The sequence below is a fragment of the Juglans regia genome, chromosome 9 (assembly GCF_001411555.2).
Source record: "Juglans regia cultivar Chandler chromosome 9, Walnut 2.0, whole genome shotgun sequence".
Taxonomy (NCBI): Eukaryota; Viridiplantae; Streptophyta; class Magnoliopsida; order Fagales; family Juglandaceae; genus Juglans; species Juglans regia.
In genome coordinates, this window is record NC_049909.1 from 18,545,019 (window position 1) to 18,568,479 (window position 23,461).

A 23,461-nucleotide genomic window follows, 5' to 3' on the forward strand; every position below is an offset into this window, starting at 1 on the left:
AATAACTAAAATGTGGAGAGTTAAAAAATTTTTTTCAAATATATTTAGTATTTTTCTATATGTTTTATCCCAAATAACCCTAGCAGACGTGATGATGTTGTCGATGAGGCTCAAAACGTGTGAAGTACCAAAGATGATTAGGTTGTGTTTGGATGTTAAAGTGAGTTGAGTTGAGTTGAGTTGAGATGATAAAATATTGTTAGAATATTATTTTTTAATATTATTATTATTTTAGAATTTGAAAAAGTTGAATTATTTATTATATTTTGTGTTGGGATTTAAAAAAGTTGTAATGATGAGTTGAGATGAGTTGAGAGTGGTTTAAGTTCCAAACGCACCCTTAAGACATACTGATTAAAACAATTTATTACGGACAATGTATTATTACAGGAAATTTACTTCTCTCTCTCTCTGATGCCTGTTATTTTCTTCGTAATATGCCTAAAGCCTGCATGGTACAAAAGCCTAATTTTTACGTTTTTAAGGGTACTGTAAAATTGGGTAAAGTTATAAATAATTTACGTGAAAAAAAAAAAAAAAAAAAAGGAAAACCCGTCCTCGTTCAGTGCAGCTTCACTTATTTTATTAAGGTCGCGGGGGGTTCGAGATGACGACGACAGACACATGACAGACATAAAAGAGCAGAGTCGTCAGCGACTCAGCTTATATATTTATATATATATTACTGATCTATGTTCTGTCGCTGCTGATCTCCAGTACTTAAAAAACTCAAACCCAATTCAATTCTTAACATGATCTTCCTGATCGATCTATATGTATTTTTATTCCATTAATTATGGCCACCAATAGCATAAATTTATTACTGTCTTATTTATTCTCTAATTAATTCTTTACTTTCCCAAGTTAGTTACTTTGCAGAATTTCTTATACAGAAAGGAGATCACTGTGCAGTTCAGGAATTAAATTCTGTGGGATTCTAAGCCAATTAATTCGAAGAAAATATATTGAGCCAATGTTGGAGACCGGAGTACTAAATGCTACACATAAAAAGTAGCTATATATCAATTAAATTAACTAAAAGGAAATATATTGAGCCAATGTTGTAATGTCTGACAATATATATCAATTTGTAATGTTCTCCTTAATTTGTTTTTAATGAATAAAAGATTAAGTTCAATTTTAAAACAATTTGTGGCTAAAATATTTTTTTAATAATAATAATAAGATGAGGATATTATTAGTTGGATATAGAAGATTTGAGTAATGATGCATATAAGATTTTTTTTTTTTTTTTCTATTGTGTTGCTTTTTAAATGACTATCAGTTACGTAAAATATTTGTAAATTTAAATAAAAAATAATGTTATATATAATTATAGGATGTATAAGTTTTGTGTGTGTGTTTTTTTTTTTTTTTTAAGTGAGATCTTAATCTCTCTATGACTTTGCGAAGAGAATGGTTGATTTGACTGACGGACTACGTGGGAAATACGAGATCTAGGCAAGTCGCTACTACATGTACTCCCCTCATCCTTGAACGATAGAAGAACTACTTATTTTCTCTTAGATAGAGGTCAATCGGTTCGCATCTATGGTCAATCAATAGGTCTGCCGATCTATTTTTGGTTTTCTCCCACTGATTAATTAGGTTACTTAAAATAGTTTTTCATATAAATTTTATGTTTACGTATTTTTTAAAATAGAATATATATGGTGTACACAATTTATAATTATAAAATATAATATTTTCTTAAATATAAAAAAATTTAATATTTTTTATGATTAGACATTAATTTTATATCAAAAACCCTTATCTCAAAGATTTAGCGCGCTGATGAGATGTTTAGAACCTTTTACCATGAAAGAAAACAAAAAAAAAATCCAGAAAACAAGATCAGTACTACGTAACAAGAGTAATATATTATTCTAATAGGGAAACATACCGGCACATGATGATGCTGTATGGCACAAGAATACTTTCATGACTAAAGCCATACACTAGCGCTAGTTTGTCGAGAAAAGCTTTTACCATAAAAGAAAAAAAAAAAAAAGGCATAAAACAAGTTGACCTATTTTTCGTGGTACTACAAATGCCAAAAAAGATGTGCTAGTATGTTTGCTTGTTACTTTATTCCCCTATTTTATATGATCACTTTGTTAAGAGGAGTAAAAGATAGAACTAGGAAAGATATAATGGTCAAATCTATTGCCAACCACCAATTCAATGGTGCCATGCACGTTGTAAAAGCTTTAATTTTTTTATGATTGAGATAGACCCATAATATATTATGTGTTTAATTAAAAGAAAATTTTAACAAACCCATAAAAATAAAATGGAATAAACGATAAATTCACAATTTTCTATTTATGAATGGGATCGAATGTTAAATATTATGAGATCCACATGATATATATTATATCTATCTCATTGTATATAGTTATTTATGATTTTGTCCACATAAAATTGATGAAGAGAAGAGAATCTGATCTATTGATCTCAAATGATCAGTCAAGTTTTAATGTGAGTTGGATATATATATATATATATAATATATATATCACGAATGCCAATGAACTTTATATTCTAGACGACAGTATCAAATGGAGAGATTGGAACCATGCAAACAAACAAAAATGACTGTTGAATCCGATGCGCTCCCATTGACCTCAAGTCACCCCTTTGATGACCCAAAACTTGTGAAATTAAAGCATTTCAGATTGATATCACTTTTCAAAGCAAGCAAGCGCCCTAATTTCTTGGTCATTGACCTAAGCACCTAGCTAAACCCATATCCAGACACCAAAAGATTCTCGTTCTTTCCCAACTCCCACCATAAACTTGACGGCATTGTCTCCTCTTTTTCTTAAAATTTTGGAATTCTTTAGTAAACAACGTTTCCTTTTGAAAAATATCATGTATATCATTCCATGAACAATTTATCTGCATGTCAGAGCCCCATTTCTACTGTTGATCCGTGAACCCATGCATGCAAGAGTTCATGATATATTTTATGCATGATTAATGAGTCCAGACTCCACATGCATTTCAAATTCTAAAAAAGTTTTTAAATCAGAGAATTTTATGAAATGATATTTTATCGAACTTCGGCCTTATTTTGATCAGAGTAATGCCACGTCTCGCGTGATGATCAAATTAAATTTCATCAGATAAAATTTTTACACCTTTTTTGTGGTGGGATTCCCTTTTTTAAAAAGAGTATGCGCGATCGATGCTTATATATTTAAGATTTGTACAAATCAATGCTCCTTTGATCTAATCATGATAAGATAATTCGTGAATGATCGTTTGTGACAGACAGCAAGTAATTATGATGCAAAAGCCTAAAAGATGTAAATATACTTTAATTCCTTTTAAAATAGTGAAAAGTCTTCAATATCAACCAAAGATCCCGCCCTCTTTCTCATGCAAATTACCAGCTTTAGGAAAGGAACGTGCAAGAGTGGTTGAAAAGTGAAAAAGGTTAGGAGCCAGCTTTTGTATGTATAAGTATAGGCCTTGAATCTTGATTGAGAAAATTAACAAAGATTAATTCTTTGCAAACCAGACAAACGTAGAAAAACAGAACCAAAGCTGCTAGTTTTGGTGTGTGTGTGTGTGTGTGTTTTTTTTAACTCCTCTAGTCTTTGGAAACCAAACCACGAACTCAAATATGCATAAAACGACACATTGAGTTTCGTTTCAAGTATTTGAATATGAATAGTACTGGAAAATCGTGAGGAGCAGGTCATGTGGGGGACTGTATTTTACTGGAAATATGATGAATATTATATAATATAATAATCTTTTAATTAAATCTAACAACCAGTCATGCATATTTCATTGTGTAGCTAGTAAAACAACCAGTCCAATGATTAGTTTATATATTTATATAGGAAAATATACTAGTCACAAATGGATTATACAAAAATAATTTCAAAAACTGATGCGGCATGATGTGTTTCATCAGATTGAAAAGTTATTTTTATTGTAAAATAGATTTAACGAATTACATAAAACTACATCAGTTTGTAATATTATTATTGTATAATCTCTTTATGGCTATAGCAGTACTCATTTATATATATATATATATATAAATACATATTAGTCATCGATCGAACCAGGCTTGAGGAAAACAGATCATAAACTCTGGGCTTATCAATAAGGCCCAATGTGCTTCTTAATGTACTTACGATCAAGGCTCAAAATACAATTGGGAGTGGACCTGATTAAGCAGGACGTCACCAACTTTTGTTGGGGAGGCCCGAAGCTAAAAGAGGGCCCTATTGGCTTCATTTGAGCCGAGCCCTTAAGCCCAATGAATATATATATATATATATATATATGTAGTTTATTCTTTTTGGAACTTTTGCTTTTTCAGGGGTATTTTTCTTTTTATTTTTTTAAAAGAGAAATGATACTTGTAGTTATGAGTGTGTAAATGTCATACAATCGCTTTAAAAAAATAAATAAATATAAAATTTATATAAAAAAAAATTAATTTTTTAATAATAAATTTTAATTTTTTTTAAACAATTACACAATATTTATATTTGTATATAATATTACTTGTGGAAGGGATTATCTTTTTAGCTCACGTTTCCAAATGAACTCGTGGTACATTGATGCCACGTTATGGCAGAGAGAACAAAAGTTTTTGAAGATAAAACCACGTGTGATGGACTCATGGGTAGACCATAAGCCTGGTGGTGCAATTGTATTGGTCAGGAGACTTTGTCCCAAAGGGTCATATTTCAGAAAGTGACACTTTAAGAGCAACGTGGCAATGAAACCTTGCTAGAGCAAAAGAGGACAAAGATTTTTTTTCCTTCCAAGCAGGTATTGCATTGACATGATACCCATCTTTGCTTATGTAAATATACAATGCACTCGCTAATTCTATTCTTCATATTTTCAACATGGGACAATGATTAGGGGTTATGATGGTTTCCTTGTTCTTAACCCTAATAATATTAGGTTGTTATAATTAATTGCAAAGAAATAATACTTTAATATTATTACAAGATATAATATTATTAAATATATGTATGTAATTATCATTTTTATGATACCGTAAAAGTATCGTATGTTTGAATTTTAAAATAAAAAGTATTACGATCACAAAAGTAAATCTTCATACGGGTATGATTTATTACGTTATATTATATCCATTTTATAATTTATATCTATTTTACAAATGAATTATGAATTAATTTTTGTATGATCACTAAAGCATTTTTTAAGTAATTATTTTTATTATTTTGATTTTGATCATATTTTGTCTGACTCGATCAATCAAAATCATTTTTTTTTTCAAAGATTTACATATACATTGAATTGTTGGGATGAAAATGAAAAAGCGGTCAAGGATATCATGACCCCTTTTACTCAACAAGCGTACGAACGAAGAAGCAAGTACTGAACAGCTCCTCCTCTTCCAGCGAGTACAAGGGATATTTCTCCTAGCCAGAGGCCCACAGATTCTCACACGCCTTCCCCTGCTATAAGTCCTAGAACTCTTCCTTCATTTCACACTCCCTCAAAAGACACAAATCCTCATGACTTCATTATAAGCAGTGAATGTTGGAAAAGAGCCAAAGAGTGTGAGCATCAGCAGCAGTGGTAGAGAGAGTTCTTTTTAATTTTCATGCCAGAATCTGAACTGCACAATCTCATATGTTCGAGGAAGAACAAGAACATGCGAAGGTTCAATGAAGAACAAACCAAGTCGCTGGAAGTTATGTTCGAAGCAGAGTCGAGACCAGAGGCTCAAGTAAAACAGCAGCTGGCTAACGAGCTTGGACTGCGGCCTCGCCAGGTTGCTATATGGTTCCAGAATCGGAGAGCTAGATTGAAAACTAGGCAGATTGAGCGAGAATACTGCATGTTAAAAGCAAGTTATGACAATCTGGCTTCCAATTTTGTGTCACTAAAAAGAGAGAATCATCAACTCCTGATTCAGGTACCATTTACCCTAGTAGACTAAAGATATTGAGAAAGAAGTTCAGCTAAGTTTGTTTTTGTGATTTTCAACAGTTACAGAAACTGAAAAACCTGCTGGGTAAGCAGCATGGGAACGAAAAAGGAAGTAGCAGTGCTGGCGAATCAGAGAAAGGAGATCCTATATTTGAAGCAAAAGATAAACCCAGCATGAGCATTCTACCAGAAGGTGACGACCAGAAAACAAACATGCTTCCTGGGGCTGGGGATACTAACTGCGGGAATGCTCAGTGCTCTGAGGAAGAAACTGGGATTCTAAAGACAGCACAACCAATAATAGATCATGGTTCCCAAACGTCATCAGATGATTGGTGCAATTGTTTTCCAGACGATTCAAGTGGGAATTCACAGTGGTGGGAGTTATGGTCTTCATCAATTGCACACCCATTACAATTAACATGAAGCGCTCCACACAGAAATATGATCATCATAAGAATCACCAAGTCCAGGATCTTAATAGTTCTCAGTACTGTAACTGTTGCTGCTCCACCTTACGTCCAGTTTGTGTATTTCAGTCTAAAATATTGGTTTGAAACAGAAAAATAAATAAAAAAAAGGTATTGTTTTTATGCCAAGGGAACTCGAAAGAAATTGTAGAAATAGGAAGAAACGGGATAATGGCAGATGGCAGATATGTGCTTCCATGCACGTGCTGTGAATGCACAGAGGAATGACTAGCATTGAACGTTGAAACAAACATAAATTCAAAAAAATGGAGTAAAAATCCAACTCTATCAAACATGTGGGAGAAGACGACTCCTTACTGATAATTAAGCTGGGTTAAAGCCGTAAAGAACTTCATAATTTTTAGTAGGGGAAAGTAGATTCAGATCTCTCCCCTAATGGAATTTCTTTCGATTAGATGAAGCTGTTCGGATGGATTCAGAAATGCCATACAGAACAGTCTTATTTATGGGCTCTCCTTTGGAAATGTTTCTTCTACTGCGGCCGTCCAAATACACCCCTAAATTAGGATTCCCTCGTATTGCAACAAGAATTAACAATTACTACCACGTGCTATGGCCACTGAATTTGTTGTTTCTAATAAAATCGGTAACACCAACTAAAAACCTCGGACAACATGCATCCCTCATGTATCCCACAATCCTCTCTTCAATTGAAACTATTCACTCAACATGGTGGGAATTGGATACATAACATACAAAAATTAGAAGGGTAATACAAGTTTACGCATGCATTCATGTCACGTGACTAATAAAGATGTTTGTATTTCCCAATTATAAAAAGAAGAGAGAGACAAACATATAAAATGCAAGTACATGTTCTTTACATAACTTTTTTTTCCTTTTCCACAATACATTAGTTAACAACATGTATGGTACATGAACTACTCCAAAAGGAAAAAAAAAAAACAGTATGCATGCTACAATCAAGGAGGAAAGCTGAAGTTTCACATTCCCAAACTTATGATCCTTGATCTACTGTTTTGGATCAAGGTATCCATTAGGCTTTTATCAACAACCATGTGATCACAGACAAGCTACGAGATGAACACTATTGACAAGGGGTAATACTGAAATGGGCACCTAAAGCTCGGACTTAACCTTCACATCTCCATTTGGCAAAGTGGTTTGTGCTTGTGCAAGGCGTTTCAGTTCCTGCATCAGATAAAAGCTTAAACGCTTAGGATTGTAGAAACAAAATAACAGCGCAATACCCTATTTTTGACCAGATAGGTTCCAGCTCTATCTGCTTTAAGTTCTATGCCTTTAATAAGCCAGCAAATAACTTGAATAAATTTCTAACTCAAAATTAAGGTGTCCTAATTTCTCATGCCACGCATTCAGTTAACAATCTCCATTCGATATTATGCGCATAGCATTTCTATTCTGCTTATAAGTGACTAGTGAATTGTCCTAGCTAGGGTCTTATTAAAATCATCAACAACAGAAGTTATTCCTACCGATAAATAACCATCCCTCATGAGTAACTCAAAAACAGAAGTATATGAGATGAACGTCCGGTATATTTAAGGAAGACGTGCTCCACATTCTTTGCAACAACAGGAGATAATAACCACAAAAGATTGACAAATTATGATACAAAGGGAATTGGGAGGAGGGGGTTGGGAAAAAATAAAAATGAATTGAATATAAAAGACCATTCTAAGAAACTAGAAGGCCAATGCAATATAACTTACAGCAGCAGAGGCCGCACGTATTTCTCGGTAAGATTCAACTTCATCAGGAAATGCTTGCTCAAGTTCTTCCAAAAGATGTCTGCGTAAACCCTGAAAAAAAAAATAACCAAGCCCAAAACTCAATAATAAATCTCAAACTTACTCGGAGCAATTAAATGGAAATAAATAACTATATGAATAGTGAATATGCTACATAAGAGTATATTAAGGTGACCTTGAAGGCATCAGTTTTGCCTTTGGTGATCTGATTTTTGGCAATACAGCTGTTTATGACATCCCTTGTGAATTCATCTGGATTTTTCCCATCATCAATCAAACTAACAGCAAAAGTACAGTACCAGCAATCAGAAAACATGGAAAAGCATGAAACAAGTCAGAAAGAAGGATTTGTTTTGAAGAAGCAATCATTGCAACAGACTCACTTAAGAACCTCCATAGGAACCTGAATGTTGCACTTCTCAGCTAATTTAACCATGTTGTCGAGCTCCAAAACAAGAGAATTGCTGCAGAATTGACCCACAGAAATCAAGTTCTTGGAAAAGCAAGTAACAAACAAAAGAATAGATTGTGATAAATAGGCTAGTAAAGCAGTACAGGCATTGAAGAAGAGGAAGCTGAGAGGCAGCATTGAAGGAAGATACAGTTAGGTAGAGCTGGTGAAGGAGGCCCAAAACTTTCTGGATAGAGTTGGTGACCTGGTTCAAGTTCTTCTTTGGATCGTCTACAACAGTTGTTCCCACCATGGCACTGGCCTGAGAGGTCATCATGCCATTACCTCCACCACCAGTCCCTGCTGTTGCTGCACTCTGTGATGAATCCATTGTTGCGTTTGACCTGAAAATACTATTCGAGGCTACAGAATAAGGGGAAATCACGATTTGTCACCAAGGCATCAATATAATAGGCACTGTGATAGATTATAAAGCATGTCACAGAGTAGCGTTTCAGATTGAAATATAAATAAGTAAACAGTAGCTTCCAATAAACCAAGATTTGCAGAGTTGCCCCCAAAAAAGCATTACCAAAATAATGCAAATTCGTGCATGCATGGGAATTCCAAAAGTCAATTCATATTGTACAAATAAGATTTCATGAAAAATCCATCAGAAGGTTAATTCGAAAGCAAAACTGTCCTTCAAAGCCTCTAGTGATGTCACATAAAGCGTATCCAAAATTAACAATAATACCTAAACAAGTCACAAGTGATGGTATCTATTTAATAGACCAGATTTAAAAGGAAGGTAACTGAAAGGATACTAAGCGTACTCCGACATTTCCAATCCACATCCAAGTCACACAGAGCACCTTACTTCCTCCCTATTTTCACACCTTGAGAATAAAACCCCAATCTGGACCCCTTTCTTAATCCTATGAAAACCACTAAACTCAGCTTATGTTTAGTTTAAACAAAGAAAACAATCCTAGCAAACCATATACCGCTTTTGTGGTTTGGTTTTAGCCTCATGAAATAATGATCTTGTTGTTACGCCTAGGATGAAGAATCTGAAACTAAAATGGTTGCAAGCATCAATTAGGGGCACTTAACGAAATGAAACAGTCTTAGGGTGTATTACAAGAAGAAAATTGTCAATTTCAGGAAACCACAAGTAAACTTCCCATAATCATGTTTTGATCACCAAAGACCCTAGAAGATTAGAGGATAAATTCCTACCTAATATTCCGAATACATCCATCTGACACGCCCAGAATTCAATCAACAGAATTGAGGTTAACCTATTCACAATACTTAACAAGTGACCTTCGAAATTCGGTCCCCAAAATCTTTTCCACACACCCAAACCGAAACATAAAGAACCCCAAAACTATCACTTCCTTAGAAAGTCAATCCGGTCAAATCCTTCAATTGCAAAGAAAAATCTGGAAAAATGAGAGAATGACTGAAAATTACCACAGACTCAAATCCGTGGAGACTTGCACCTGTTCTACGTAGGGTAATTCTCCAAATTCAGGCAGATATCGATGGCGCACCGGTGCGGTGGTTTGAGGCAAAATTGCGGGACTGTGGTTTCAACAAAACAGAAATCGAGAGAGAGAGAGAGGTCTCTCGGGTGGAAAATGGAATCGGAGGGAAAGAGAGAATCGGCGGGGGTTGGGCCTTGGCTGTAAAATTGGGCTGAACTGGGCCGAGTTGTTAAACCACTAAAACATATTCGAATGTCAAAACTTTAATTTGAGGTTCTACAAATTATTCCAGTTTCAAGACCGGTTACAAATCCAGGCCCAATATAATGCACATCCACCGACCCAAAGATTGGATTCAAAGAATTTGACACGATACCTAATTTGGGTACTGCGATATTCTCACAATTATTTATTATTTTATTATTATTTTTTATCTATTTTTAAATATTATTTAATATTATATTATTACTTTTTTAATAGTATTCACATAATACCTCACTTTAGCTTACCGAATTAGCTTCATCCCAAATGTTCGAAATTACACATATATATATATATGTAAAATACATTCAACTACATGCTAGACCATGAGCTTTTTATATAATATATATATATATATATATATATATATATGTTAGCAACATGAGTAACATCATGGGGCTGATATCTTTTTCAATTCTCAAAGCTTTATCCAACTTGTGATTAAGCTGGTTTTGTTTGTACATATATTAGAAATGGAGATCACCTAATCAACTTGCAGTGTATAGTACAAAATGATAAAAGCAATGTTCAACTTTACATGCAGTTTTTATTTATTTATTTATTTATTTTTATCAAAATAAAATGATCTCCTTTCCTTTTGGAGAGAGCCAGTTGTTTCCTCCAGCAACAAAATTTCATGATTTTATTTGGATGGGGACCAATATATAGTACCATTAAATACAAAAAACACACAAATAAGATGAATGAATGAACACATGATCAAAGGACGCCTAACTCTCTCTCCAGCGTTTCTCTCTTAGCCGTTTCTCTTCATTGCCTCTCTCAGAAAGATTTTTTGTTCACTAAGGGGAGGGGGGGTTGATGCTTTGGCTCCACCCACCTCCCCTCCTCGCCGGCCATGGCCTTTATTTCCGTTTATCTATGTTTTTTTCTTTTTTTTTTTTAGTTTTCTGGTAGCACTGTTTAACTTTTCCGATCTGCTACTTTTTAGCGACCTAGGGTGGACACGCGCCCTTTCTTCAGCTTCTCCAGGTGCCGATTGTCAAACTGGTGGAAGAAATCCGCCCATCGGTGCAATGCGTTCGCCTCACGCGTGGCTTATGTTGCGCATGATCCTCACACGTCGCCATGCCTCGGAGAGCATTCTGCTACCACGACAGTTTCGGGATCTACGGCTTCGGATCTTCCAGATCCGACTGTTCTCTTCACTCCAACTGTGGCGCGTGGCCTACATGTGCAGCCACCACCAGTAACACCCCCTCGTCGACGACTCATCACAGTTTTCGGTTGCTACACTATATTCCCGATTTCCCTACCCAATGATCGAGTAAAAGTGGATGTGACAATTCCTTCCAGACAATCCAGACCAACTTGTTGTAGCACACCCCTTTGTACTGCAGCTTCTAGCTGCAGTTTTATAGTCTATTCATCAGACTATTTAAAAACCGTCACCAAGCGGTCTCTCCTTGTGAGAATTAGGTGGGAGTCAATCTTTTGGCTCCTATCACCCCTTTTGTTTTTTATTTTTGTATTGTAATGTGTGTTGGAGTTGGGAAGACTGCAGGGGACTCCCACCCAGCCAAACTTGTATATTGTATTCGTTAGTTTATCTATAAATGCTTTACTTGCCGAGAAAAAAAAAAAAGAGAGAATGAATACATGATCATGAGCAGTGTACTATTGCATGCGTTCCTTCTGTGAAGCTTCTCTCTCTCTCTCTCTCTAAAATAACAATGGAAGATTTCAATATCAAGACCATGACCTATTTCTTAATATTCTTAAATTATTGGCTTTTGTTGATTTTATTTCAATTGAATGTATATATATATATATATATATATATTCACTCACGCGTGGAGGATCGTATAGTGTTGTTCCTAATCATTTAAAAGCTGAAGCATATTCTAATATTTTCTGATGATCTGCTTTGTCTTTGGAATTGATTTTGCAAACAGTATAGACCGCACTCTCTCCATTTCTACTCAATCTTTAGAATTGATTTTGCAATCAGTATAGACCGCACTCTCTCCATTAATCAGTATAGACCGCACTCTCTCCATTTCTACTCTATCTTTAGAATTGATTTTGCAATCAGTATAGACCGCACTCTCTCCATTTCTACTCTATCTCCTGCTTCTTTACCAATGTCTAATTACTGGAACCCTAATTAAACAAACAAAAAAACAATAATAAAAAAACCCCCTTTTTTTAACCAATAACCAGTCTTAGAATTGAATATTTTCGAAGAATATTTGAGAACATTTATTCCAAGTGTATGATAAGACCATGCAAATCAAACACAGTAGATAAAGTTCTTGATCACTATTGTGCTATATATACATATCAGATTGGACAATGCATGACCAAGCTTCATTTCTTACATAATATTCTAGATTGATTTATTTATCATGCAAGAAACATAAGGATTTTGGATTACAAGTACCATTATAAATCAATCCTACTTTCCCAAAAAACATTATCAAGATCTTATGCGTTTTGATCGGAAAAAGGCAACCCTAAAAGCAAAAGTTAGAAATACCCAAGAATTTAATTCTTAGAATGGAATATATGCTTCCCAAATTGATGAAAGGTTGAAAACCATAAGAATTTCCCTTGAAATGTAAATGCTTAATTAATTAATTTCTTCATGCGCATGCAACTTCCTTGGGAAAAATCAAGATCGATCATTTTGAAAAGGACGTAATGAATAATATTTAAGTGTTGGATCAAGATCATCATGTCATGTATGCATGCATGCCACACGATTTTTTTAAGGTCCTTTAGGGTCTAACAATGGTAGTTGAGTTGTCGCCATTTTTCTAGATCGTATATGTTTTCACCCTAATGGAAATTTTTTTACTGGCATCCAATATTGACCAAATAATGATTATCCAATTTGAAAAAAGAAAGGAAATATTAAGATAATAAACTAGATAGGCCAATGCATTTTTCATGGCACTAGCTACCCTTAGGGCCTAATGATATCCTTGCTCATTCGTCAAAGGAGTCATTCCAGTTTCCCACAAAGGTAATATCAATCCTCTGGATAGCATTCAATTCGTGGATATATAAATATGTTTATTATTTCTGCCCTTGACCATGGGTCAAAGACAACTTTACAGTGAATTATAAATTGAAAAATTATATATAACATACTACTATCGATTCATTTTCTTTCAACTATATAAGATATGATATATTTATCACCATTAGATGCTTCTTAGTTAGATAATTATTTATCATCCAATAATAATAAATATGTCACATCTTACATAGTAAGATGAAAATGAGATGGTGGTCATGTGGTCATGTATAGTATTAGTACTTTTATAAATTGATCCTTCCTTATATTATATTTTCATCTCACTCTCATCACATTAATTATATATAATATGAATATAAAATTATATATCTATTATTATCAAATCAAAATTCCAATTTTTTTTCAAAATAATTAATACAAAAATTAATGGATAATGTCTCACGATAAGAGCTTCATATATATTGAAAGCTAGCCTTGAGCGATTCGATCACCATCAAAAACCAACTTCATTAATTATCACTTTCATGAATTTAGAAAAAAAGAATCTCGAATTTCTAGTGGTCCTGCAACAAGGAGGAGGAGTACTAGTACTACTGATATGCCATAAGCAAGTTGTTTTGTCACCAAACAATTTAATATGTCGAATTATGAAGAAAATGACACTGGAGAGGAGATAGATGTTAACATTTCATGCATATGGTGGGAAACTTTAACCTTTCAAATTCAACATAATTAAATCAACTGAAACAATCTTTTTCCGAATCAGATCTTTTATAACAAGCATATAAATCCTCATCAATTTGATCGATGTAATTAATTCATCAGACTTAACAATTATTCAAAAAGATAGTGCTCCCCCGTAAATTATTAAGTTAAACATATATATATATATATAGTACTTTCACATGACCAATTAACAACTAATTAATCAAGGTTCCCGATTGAATTTACACCGTACATGTGGCGTGCGATCGACAGTACTATCAAAGTGCGAGAATACCAATTTTTCCAACATATCATATCTCAATCATCAAGAAGGCAAAAGAGGAAAAAGGAAAATCATTCCAAACAGTTCTGATGACGATTCTTTTTCTCTTTGTACCATTTATTCTATAAGCAACATCAAGTAATTAAAAACATTATAAATATCTTGATTCATCTATAATATTGTTATATCATAAGATTTATCCTTTTTTTAAGAGTATATTAATAATAAAAAGTAGAAGATGACGCAACCCCAACAAATTCCATATTAAAATGGTACAACAAGGTTATAAAAACAAGAGACAAATTGGAAAATGGAGTTAAATAAATGTACATTTCATCGCAAATGCAACAATTAAGAATATTACAAATCACATTGATTTGTAGATCGATTGCATGGAGATTAGGGATTAATTAATGCAAGGGTGCGGCAATATGTGAGTAATTAATTTGATGTTCAGGATAAATCATGAAGTACAACATATATATAAATATATATATATATATATATATAAAGAGCATATAAATTCTGCATGCATGGGAGCGTGTTGTATATATATATGGTAGACATCCAAAATGCACGATTGGTTAGTGATCTTCAACAAGAGAACAGAAAAAATAGTATTCTATTTGGAAATTGTAAACCGCACAATTCACGTTATTTAAATGATAATATTTAATTTGTAAGATTTAAATTTAAAAAAAAAAAATTCCAAATCAAATTTTGCTACGTAAATAGTACTTTGTTAGGTATGTTATCAATCTACCCTGAATTGTAAATAGAATTTTCAAAAGAAAAATCATTTAAAAGAAAGTAGCTTTCATGCAATAAAGGAGAAGGCCGGGAAGGTGGGAGAAGGTGGCCGGAGTCATGAATTAAAGAAAGAGCAGTTCCTTTCCTATTAATATTTTTTAAAGGACAGAGTTTTCCTCTTCCCTTTTTAACTCTATCATGATAGGCAACCGACCCGCCCACTACTCCATCAGATTGATTCATTCAAAAAGTAGTGCTCCTTTCTAAACTAATTAATTAAAAGTATATACTTTCACGCCAATTGACAGCTAATTAATCAAGGTTACTAGTTTTTAGAGTCGCATGACATTATTTAATTGTGAAATATCAAAGAGGAGCGAGCATCAAATTGGGCAACGCACAATCCATCAATCAGCAAGCAGATGATGAAATATTAGTCGACCCACGCGCATCCAAGATATATACTTCGAGGACGACCTGCATTATTAATATTGAAACAACACGATACTAATATGATCATAATTATTATCAGTTAAACCAGCAATTTTCTGAATTTCATGTTATATATATATATATATACACACACATATATTGATGAATATAATTATCAATTTGTGCACTGTTTTATGGTTGCTGAAAGATGACGCAGAGTACTAAGGGATTTCTGCAAATTAAATTGCAAGGTCGCCATGAAATTAACAAGAAAGAAAGAATCCGATCGAAGCTTAAAAGAAATATTCCATCATGTTCCAGTACTTTTGAATGGCGTCATGAGTACATGATCAGCTCTTTGATCAAACACTAATTGGTACTGTATAGATATTAGATTCTATGTATGTTTGTGGACGTGGATTTTAGTAGTTTTTAAAACATGCGCGCACCATCGGAATATTATTGTGGGTAGGTATAGCTAGCTAGCTTAGCCTACTGTTTTTTTCCTAATCATCTAATAAACAATTGTGTATTATCTCTTGGAATATTATGTTGTGCCAAGTCGGAGAAATTAAGGCTTATACAAATCATGTTGCTCAACCCACAAAACCAATAATCAAATTTAAAAAACATATGTTTGATTGATCATTCTCTGGTGGCACTAGCTCTTATTTTAGTAAATTAGATCTTTGTCAGTTTCATGCCAGATTTGCTTTCGGGATTCGTCAGTGCTATGTACCTCAATAGAAATTACAAACGTACGTACGTGTTGTTGCAGCTTTATTTTCTTTTGATCTTGAGTCGACTCGTATCGACCTTCGGCCCCTTATGGAAAGGTTCGACCCATATATGCATGCATGCATGCATGCATGCTTTGTGAAAGCTTAATTTGGTGGGCTTACACAACGAGAAAAGGCGGGCGTACGTGTGTACGTAGGCCAGCCATCCGAATTAACATGGTGTCAGCCACCACCAGGAGGGCGCTAGCTAGCTAGCAGCTAGCTCTCGGAGGGAGAATATATACGGATCTAGTATTGTCAAAATTATATATGCATGGGGGCAGGAGACGTTACCATCGATCCGCCATCGTTATTTTGTTGGTGGTCGATCGATGAGAATGGCTTGCCCTTCAATTCCTAATTATATTGGGCTTTTTGGTGGGCAGTCAAAGTCTTATCATGTCAGATCATGTAAAGTTTACCATATCAAGATCGTACCGCCTCATATATTCTCGAGGGATCTCGACATATATGTTGTATCAATTTCAGGTGATTGAAGATAGAGTAGGAGAATCTAATCAACTAAATGTTTTACGGGCATCATTCTATATATAATATATGTCGGAATAGACATAATGACAACAACTTTGAGGCCTTTTCTTCATGGACGGGATCGATGAGGGGCCTTGATCACACAGTGATCGATCTGGTGCAACTCTTGAACAATTCGTACGTTATTCCCCGAGTTTGGAAAGAACCCGAATTATTAGTTTTCTTAGGTCTAATCTCTTGGGAAATGGGAAATTATAAGCCTTCATAGTTCTTCCTAGTTAGTGTAAAAAGAATGAAAAATCTGTGGCCATTTCGGCTGGTCATGAGATACGAAGTCCTCACAGGTCTGTCGTAATTTGAGTCATCATGTAGCAATTAAGGAGCTATTTGAACGACTAACATTGTTGCTGCATAATTATAAGCTAGGAATGATTAAAAACGACCAAGTGCTAATTATATTTTAAAATCAGATTTGTGCCTTGAATCATTTCAAAAATGGATCATAAAGACATTATAATTGATGGAGTATTAGATCAGGCTAGTCCGGGAATTAAGGTCTTCAAGTAGAATCATTTGCAGCACGAACAGAAATAAATAACAAGTACGTACGATGACTTCAGCTGCCAACATGCACAAATTAAAGCATCGGTTTGACTGGATAAGGATCAAGGAATTAGGGCAAGATGTTGGATCAATGATATATGCAATGTGAACCCGGCTTTAACTAATTGAAACATGCGCGAGAACATTATATATATACATAAAGCGTTTATGTTTAATTAAATAGAAACTCTATGATTGATGTATTTGGCCAGGTAGCTATATATATTTGGAGAAAATTACTTGGATTGTACGATGAAAGCTGTAAATTGTGTTCAGGGAGAGTTATTGGACGTCTATCATTGACCTCTATGAAGATAGAATCAGTTGGAGGCCTAAGACGCAGTGGTTTACCCTGCATGTGGCGGGTTTCATCGGTTTGAGTCCATTGATTTCGAACTCATGAACTTAGTTGATACAAAGTTATATGGATTTAAGTCTTTAAAATCACAAAGTTCTATGTTTGGATCATATGTAATTAAATTGAGATTATGTGGACTAAATTTCAAATTAAATAATAATAATAAAAGAGACCCGAGATCATGACATCGATTTGAAATCTTAATTCAAATACAAATACAAATTCAAATTCAAATTCTTTAATCAAAACGCAATCTTAATGACTTAATGCAAAGCTTTTCTAGGGAGGAATACTTATCCTCCTTCAACGCACTAACCTTTGCTAGATCATGTCCATATCCCTCGATCTCTTTCTCCTTTAACTGCTCAAATCTTTCACTCTCCCTTTTCATGATCATGTCCCAACAAAGTCTAGGAGGAATCCACCAATCTTTGGTGATATGAATCCACTTGTTACCACATTTTAGTTTATTCTACTTTGTTGATTATCCTTTCCTGATTACTGTAAACAAGGATATCTTTGTGATCTTTCATATATATAAGAGGAACACAGCCAACTTATTCTTCACTTACTCAATCAACTTACTTTTAGTACCTTATTAATCCATGATTTTCATGTACATGATGAATGCTTTTGGATATATATATATATATATATATACACCATCCATAAACACGCGAATGCTTATTCATGATCGCTTCCGACTTGATCAGTGGATATGATCAAATATCCATGTTTACATTATGCTATTTACATCTCATGCAGTGAATAAATACATTACTAAATCAAAAGGTTTACTAACAGATCTTTTTATTCACGTACGTTCATCTAAAAGGCATTACACCTTTTATCTCAACATATATATATATATATGTATATGATGTTTGATCATATAATTTTTGTTGTTCTTTTTCAATGATGAATCGAACTTTATTTCAGATTGTACGTGTTGTGTGTTTGATTAGTACATATGAAAGATTGTCCTGACAGAAAAACAAAAGAGTAATTATGCAAATAACGTGTCAAATGGCATAAGAATGCGACATGATAACCGATATCCATGACATGATCACGAACGTATAGGACTGGTACTAGTCATGGGATTCCAAAGAGACCCACCTTAATTACAAGAGATAACCAATGGGGACCCAACTTGGATGGGCATCATCCTCAATTTTGGACTATCCTATGGCGTTTTATGTTGTCCTATGATCATGCTATGACAATTATGCCCTAAACACAAAAGGCCACATGATTTAAGACAAGGCTATTCTGAAACGTCAGCCTCTCCACAAATTCGAAGATCTAACCCCCCCAGGAGCTCTGGTCTTGGGAAAAAAAAAAAAAAAAAAAAGATCATTTCACACACATGGAAGGAAAGCAGACAGGCGGGGCCCGCGTGGGATCTCACTCCCTCGCGCTGTGGCCATACTACCTGACGGCTACAATCTGCCAGAAATCCATGCGGGATTTCTAAGTACCGAATGAAGGACACGATAGCATCGCCCCAGGCCCTCTGCCCGGGACGCGTGTGCACATCACACCGAAGTTGGGTCCCGCTCTAATTTTTCTTACTTTCGCTTTAAACTCGTAACGTACGTAAGAAGCAAAGAGAAATTAATTTTAAATTTATAAAGGAGGAAAACAATAAAAAAAAAAAAAAAAAAGAAAGAAAGGCTTCTTGTCTTTTAGAAAAGATTTAGACCACTCTCGAGTTGAAATGCGTGTTTTTCAACTCCCACACGAAGCATATATGATATCAGACAAACCACACATTATCTCTCTCTCTTTTTTCTTTTTCTTTTTTAAATAAAAATACATATATATAATTAATTAAAGAGAAAAAAACTGGTCTACTAGGTCAAGGAGAAAAAGGAAAGGACGCCTCTCCAGCTCCCGCTGGCTGTCCCGCTCCCGGTCCCGCTCAATGCAAAATATAGTGTTTTTTTATTTTATTTTTTTATACATGTATTTTTTTAACACTATAAAATATTTTTAAAAAATATAAAAAAATTATAATATTATTAAAAAACACTTACTTAATCATTAAGTAAAAAAAAAATATATTAAAAAAATTAAAAAAAATGTAGCGGGACCGAGAGCGGGACCAAGAGTGGTGAGAGTAGCATTATTCAAAAGGAAAATAAGTCATATTTCTCTTTCGTGATAAACCTCATCGTAACTAATGTCGCATCGTCGCGAAAATTGTACGTTTCTTTTGACTTATAATTTTGTAATTTATTTGACTTTTTACATATGCAATGTGTTTTTTTGTTCCTTTTCAACGTTTAGCTGAAAAATTAGTTAGAATGCAAACAACACGATGTCGTTATTAACGGTTACAGTAATTATCATTGGTAGTTTGATCTTTCCATTTATATATAACATCCTAGTACATTTTTTTTTTTTTTTGAAAAATAACATCCTAGTACTTGTAAACTTAAATTCAAGTTTTTTTTTTTGTCTATTTTTTCTCAAAACCTAATAGAGATAGTGGTTTCTTAACTTTCAATTAACCTGACTATATATAATTTATTGATTCAATATATGCATCTCACTAAATTGTATTTCGAAATAATATAATATATATGAAGCGTATAATTAAATATGATAAATATACTTTTAAGAAATTAGTTATACAAATATCTCAGCTAGCTACTCTAGGACGTTAATGGTATTGCTGGCATCACCCCCTGTCGTCATCCCCACTAGATGCTATTAAAAATGGGAAATGCTATGCATCAGCCCCACACCGGCACACACTTCACATCACTTTTTTTTTTTTACACTCAATAGATTGAGTGTGTGCCGGTGTGGGACAGATGCAAATATTTTTCCATTAAAAATCTATTTGTATGTTATCTTCTTTATATATATTTTTAAATAAATAATAGTTACAATCATAAGCATGCAAGTGTCACATAATTATTTTAAAAAATAAATAAATACGAGACTTATAAAAAAAAATTTAATAGTAAATTTTATTATTTTTTAAAATGACTACACGATACTTATACACTCTACGACAACATATAACATTATTTATATTTTTATAATCCCTTGCCTGGTTGTGCTACGACTTAATTGACGTGTCGCCTCCCTATTTGTCTAGTTTGGACCTTGTACTTTATAAATAATTAAGATGCTACTTAATTCGAGATTATATATATAATTATTGTATATATTGGCCCTTCCCTCTTAAAAACGATTAAAAAAATAAAAAAAATATTGGCCCTTCCCTCGTTAAAGAGATAAGGTATATGCCACGCGTTTTAAATAAGCGTGAGGGCCAGAGACCACTTCCTTTCCGTTACATATGGCCGAGGCGGCGCACGCCGTTATTTCCATAACCGCCAGCTCTTTTCCGTTATACGGTCAAAAAATACACACAATAAATTTAACGGTTAAAATCCCGAACCACACACTCTCTCTCTATATAAACCAACGCCCACTTCATGGTTTAACCCAAATAAGGAAACCCACACAAATTTTTGGCCCGCTTGTTAGCCTCTGTCTCTAATTTCCACCATGGAAACACAGGTAGATACCTTGTGGGTTTTGGTACTAGCTTGCAAATGCAAAGGTTTCTCTTCTCAAAACACCATTTTTCTCTTCGTTTTTCTCTGCGGGGCTTGGCTGTCCTTGGCTTTGTGGTACTGGGCTTATCCCGGAGGTCCTGCATGGGGGCGGTATTGGTGGAAACTATCAAACAAGACCAAGCCGAAGCCAATACCAGGGCCACGAGGGTTCCCTGTGCTGGGAAGCATGAACCTTATGGCTAACCTGGCTCACCACAAGCTCGCTGCAGCTGCAGCGTGGTTCGGGGCTAAGCGGCTGATGGCTTTTAGTCTCGGTGAAACCCGCTTCATCGTGACGTGCAACCCTGATGTAGCTAAAGAGATTCTCAACAGCTCCGTCTTCGCGGATCGTCCAGTGAAAGAAACTGCGTACAGCTTAATGTTCAATAAAGCGATAGGTTTCGCTCCTTACGGAGTTTACTGGCGAACACTGAGGAGAATCGCCGCCACTCATCTATTCTGCCCCAAACAAATCAACGCTTCTGAGACTCAGAGGTCCAAAATCGCTGCTCAAATGGTGTCCACATGTCGTTCTGGAGAGTTCTCTGTCCGCGATATACTGAAGCGAGCTTCGCTCAACAACATGATGTGCTCGGTGTTTGGACGAAACTATGACCTCGAGCCATCGGACAGAGAAAGCCACGAACTGGGTCAGCTCGTGCAAGAAGGTTACGAGCTGTTAGGAAAACTCAACTGGTCCGACCACCTTCCATGGCTTTCAGGTCTTGACCTTCAGAAAATCAGGTTCAGATGCTCCAAACTGACCCCTAAAGTGAAGCGGTTCGTGAACCGGATTATCCAAGAGCATAGAACCCAAACTGGCCAAAGAATCCATGATTTTGTGGACGTTCTTCTCTCTCTTGAAGGGCCTGATAAATTATCGGACAACGATATGGTCGCCGTGCTGTGGGTAAGCAAAAAACCTATTACAAAAACTAACATGAAACACTCGTATACGACTCTATCTGCACATTTTCTATTCCCTATAAAAAATCATGTTTGGTTTCTGAGAAAAAGAAAAGGAGGATAAACGAATTAATGATCAAATGTTTTGGAATCTACAACAGTGTGGGCCGTGTGGCTCTTTTATACGGAGTACTTTAGATTCACTCACACAGATTAAGAGACATTATAATCTTTTGAATAATATTGCTCATTCATCTTTTTCTTAATTGTGTTTTTCTATATATTAATACAGGAGATGATATTCAGAGGAACAGATACTGTAGCGGTTTTGATAGAGTGGATACTGGCGAGGATGGTACTCCACCCTGATATCCAATCGAAAGTGCAAGATGAGCTCGACCAAGTCGTCGGAAGATCACGCCCGTTGAAGGAATCGGATATTCAATCGATGGTTTACCTGCCGGCGGTGGTGAAGGAAGTTCTGAGGCTCCACCCACCGGGGCCACTCCTATCGTGGGCCCGCCTGGCCATCACGGATACTACAGTCGATGGATATGACGTGCCTCAGGGGACCACAGCGATGGTTAACATGTGGGCCATCACTAGGGACCCACAAGTATGGCAGGACCCACTCGACTTCAAGCCAGAGAGGTTCGTGTGCAAGGATCCAGGTGACGTACTGGAGTTCTCTGTGCTGGGGTCCGACCTCAGGCTGGCGCCATTCGGGTCTGGTCGTAGGATTTGCCCCGGGAAGGCATTGGGTCTGACCACGGTGACCTTCTGGGTGGCAACTTTGTTGCATGAATTCGAGTGGGCGCAATCGGATCGCAACCCGGTGGATCTCTCCGAGGTGCTGAAGCTTTCGTGTGAAATGGCAAACCCTCTTACCGCGCAACTGAAACCAAGGCGCAGATAAAGAAAGCAAAACGCAAACTTTGGACGACAGATCAAAGAAAACTTTATCGTATACATAGCAAAATAATATCTATATTGGAGTTGGTCGTACTGTATTAAATATCTTAAAATCCTAAGCTGCAGCCTCGATGTATGGGTTAGTGATCAGACTTTTGGATGTTGTTTAGTGTGGATGTGTAATCTAGTCTGTTTGCTTTCTAGCTATCAACATGATCGGTACTTCGTTTATATATGTGTGTACTGTGTAATTATCTCCCAGTAAGTTAAGGGCAATAGAAGTTACTTGAAATTAACAACATCGATCTATATATATGGCTGTGAAAGTGCTACTTCATATATAGTACCTTGTC

The 23,461-nt window shown here is 35.2% G+C and overlaps 3 protein-coding genes across 8 annotated transcripts; 2 read left to right on the forward strand and 1 right to left on the reverse strand.

The window, feature by feature from the left end:
* The first annotated feature begins 5,402 nt into the window (after positions 1 to 5,402).
* On the forward strand, positions 5,403 to 6,541 carry LOC108999469 (homeobox-leucine zipper protein ATHB-12-like). Its single transcript, XM_035693910.1, has 2 exons — positions 5,403 to 5,923; positions 5,998 to 6,541. Exons 1-2 carry the CDS (start codon positions 5,609 to 5,611, stop codon positions 6,361 to 6,363), a joined length of 681 nt encoding a protein of 226 aa, XP_035549803.1. The 5' UTR covers positions 5,403 to 5,608; the 3' UTR covers positions 6,364 to 6,541.
* Positions 6,542 to 7,225: 684 nt separating this feature from the next.
* Positions 7,226 to 10,206, reverse strand: LOC108999470 (mediator of RNA polymerase II transcription subunit 10b-like). 6 transcript variants are annotated; one of them, XM_018976365.2, is made up of 6 exons: positions 10,032 to 10,206; positions 8,717 to 8,965; positions 8,545 to 8,625; positions 8,337 to 8,439; positions 8,123 to 8,212; positions 7,226 to 7,580 (listed from the first exon to the last, which is right to left on the reverse strand). In XM_018976365.2, exons 2-6 carry the CDS (start codon positions 8,941 to 8,943, stop codon positions 7,509 to 7,511), a joined length of 573 nt encoding a protein of 190 aa, XP_018831910.1. In that variant the 5' UTR covers positions 8,944 to 8,965; positions 10,032 to 10,206; the 3' UTR covers positions 7,226 to 7,508. The 6 variants fall into 6 exon arrangements, with proteins under 6 accessions (XP_018831910.1, XP_018831918.1, XP_018831916.1 ...); XM_018976373.2 differs by having other exon boundaries at positions 8,717 to 8,956; positions 10,061 to 10,195; XM_018976371.2 differs by having other exon boundaries at positions 10,061 to 10,195.
* A 10,962-nt stretch (positions 10,207 to 21,168) lies between these two features.
* LOC108993766 (cytochrome P450 78A9-like) lies at positions 21,169 to 23,449 on the forward strand. Its single transcript, XM_018968777.2, has 2 exons — positions 21,169 to 22,200; positions 22,489 to 23,449. The coding sequence occupies exons 1-2, from the start codon at positions 21,241 to 21,243 to the stop codon at positions 23,110 to 23,112; spliced, it is 1,584 nt and encodes a 527-aa protein (XP_018824322.1). The 5' UTR covers positions 21,169 to 21,240; the 3' UTR covers positions 23,113 to 23,449.
* The last annotated feature ends 12 nt before the right edge of the window (positions 23,450 to 23,461 follow it).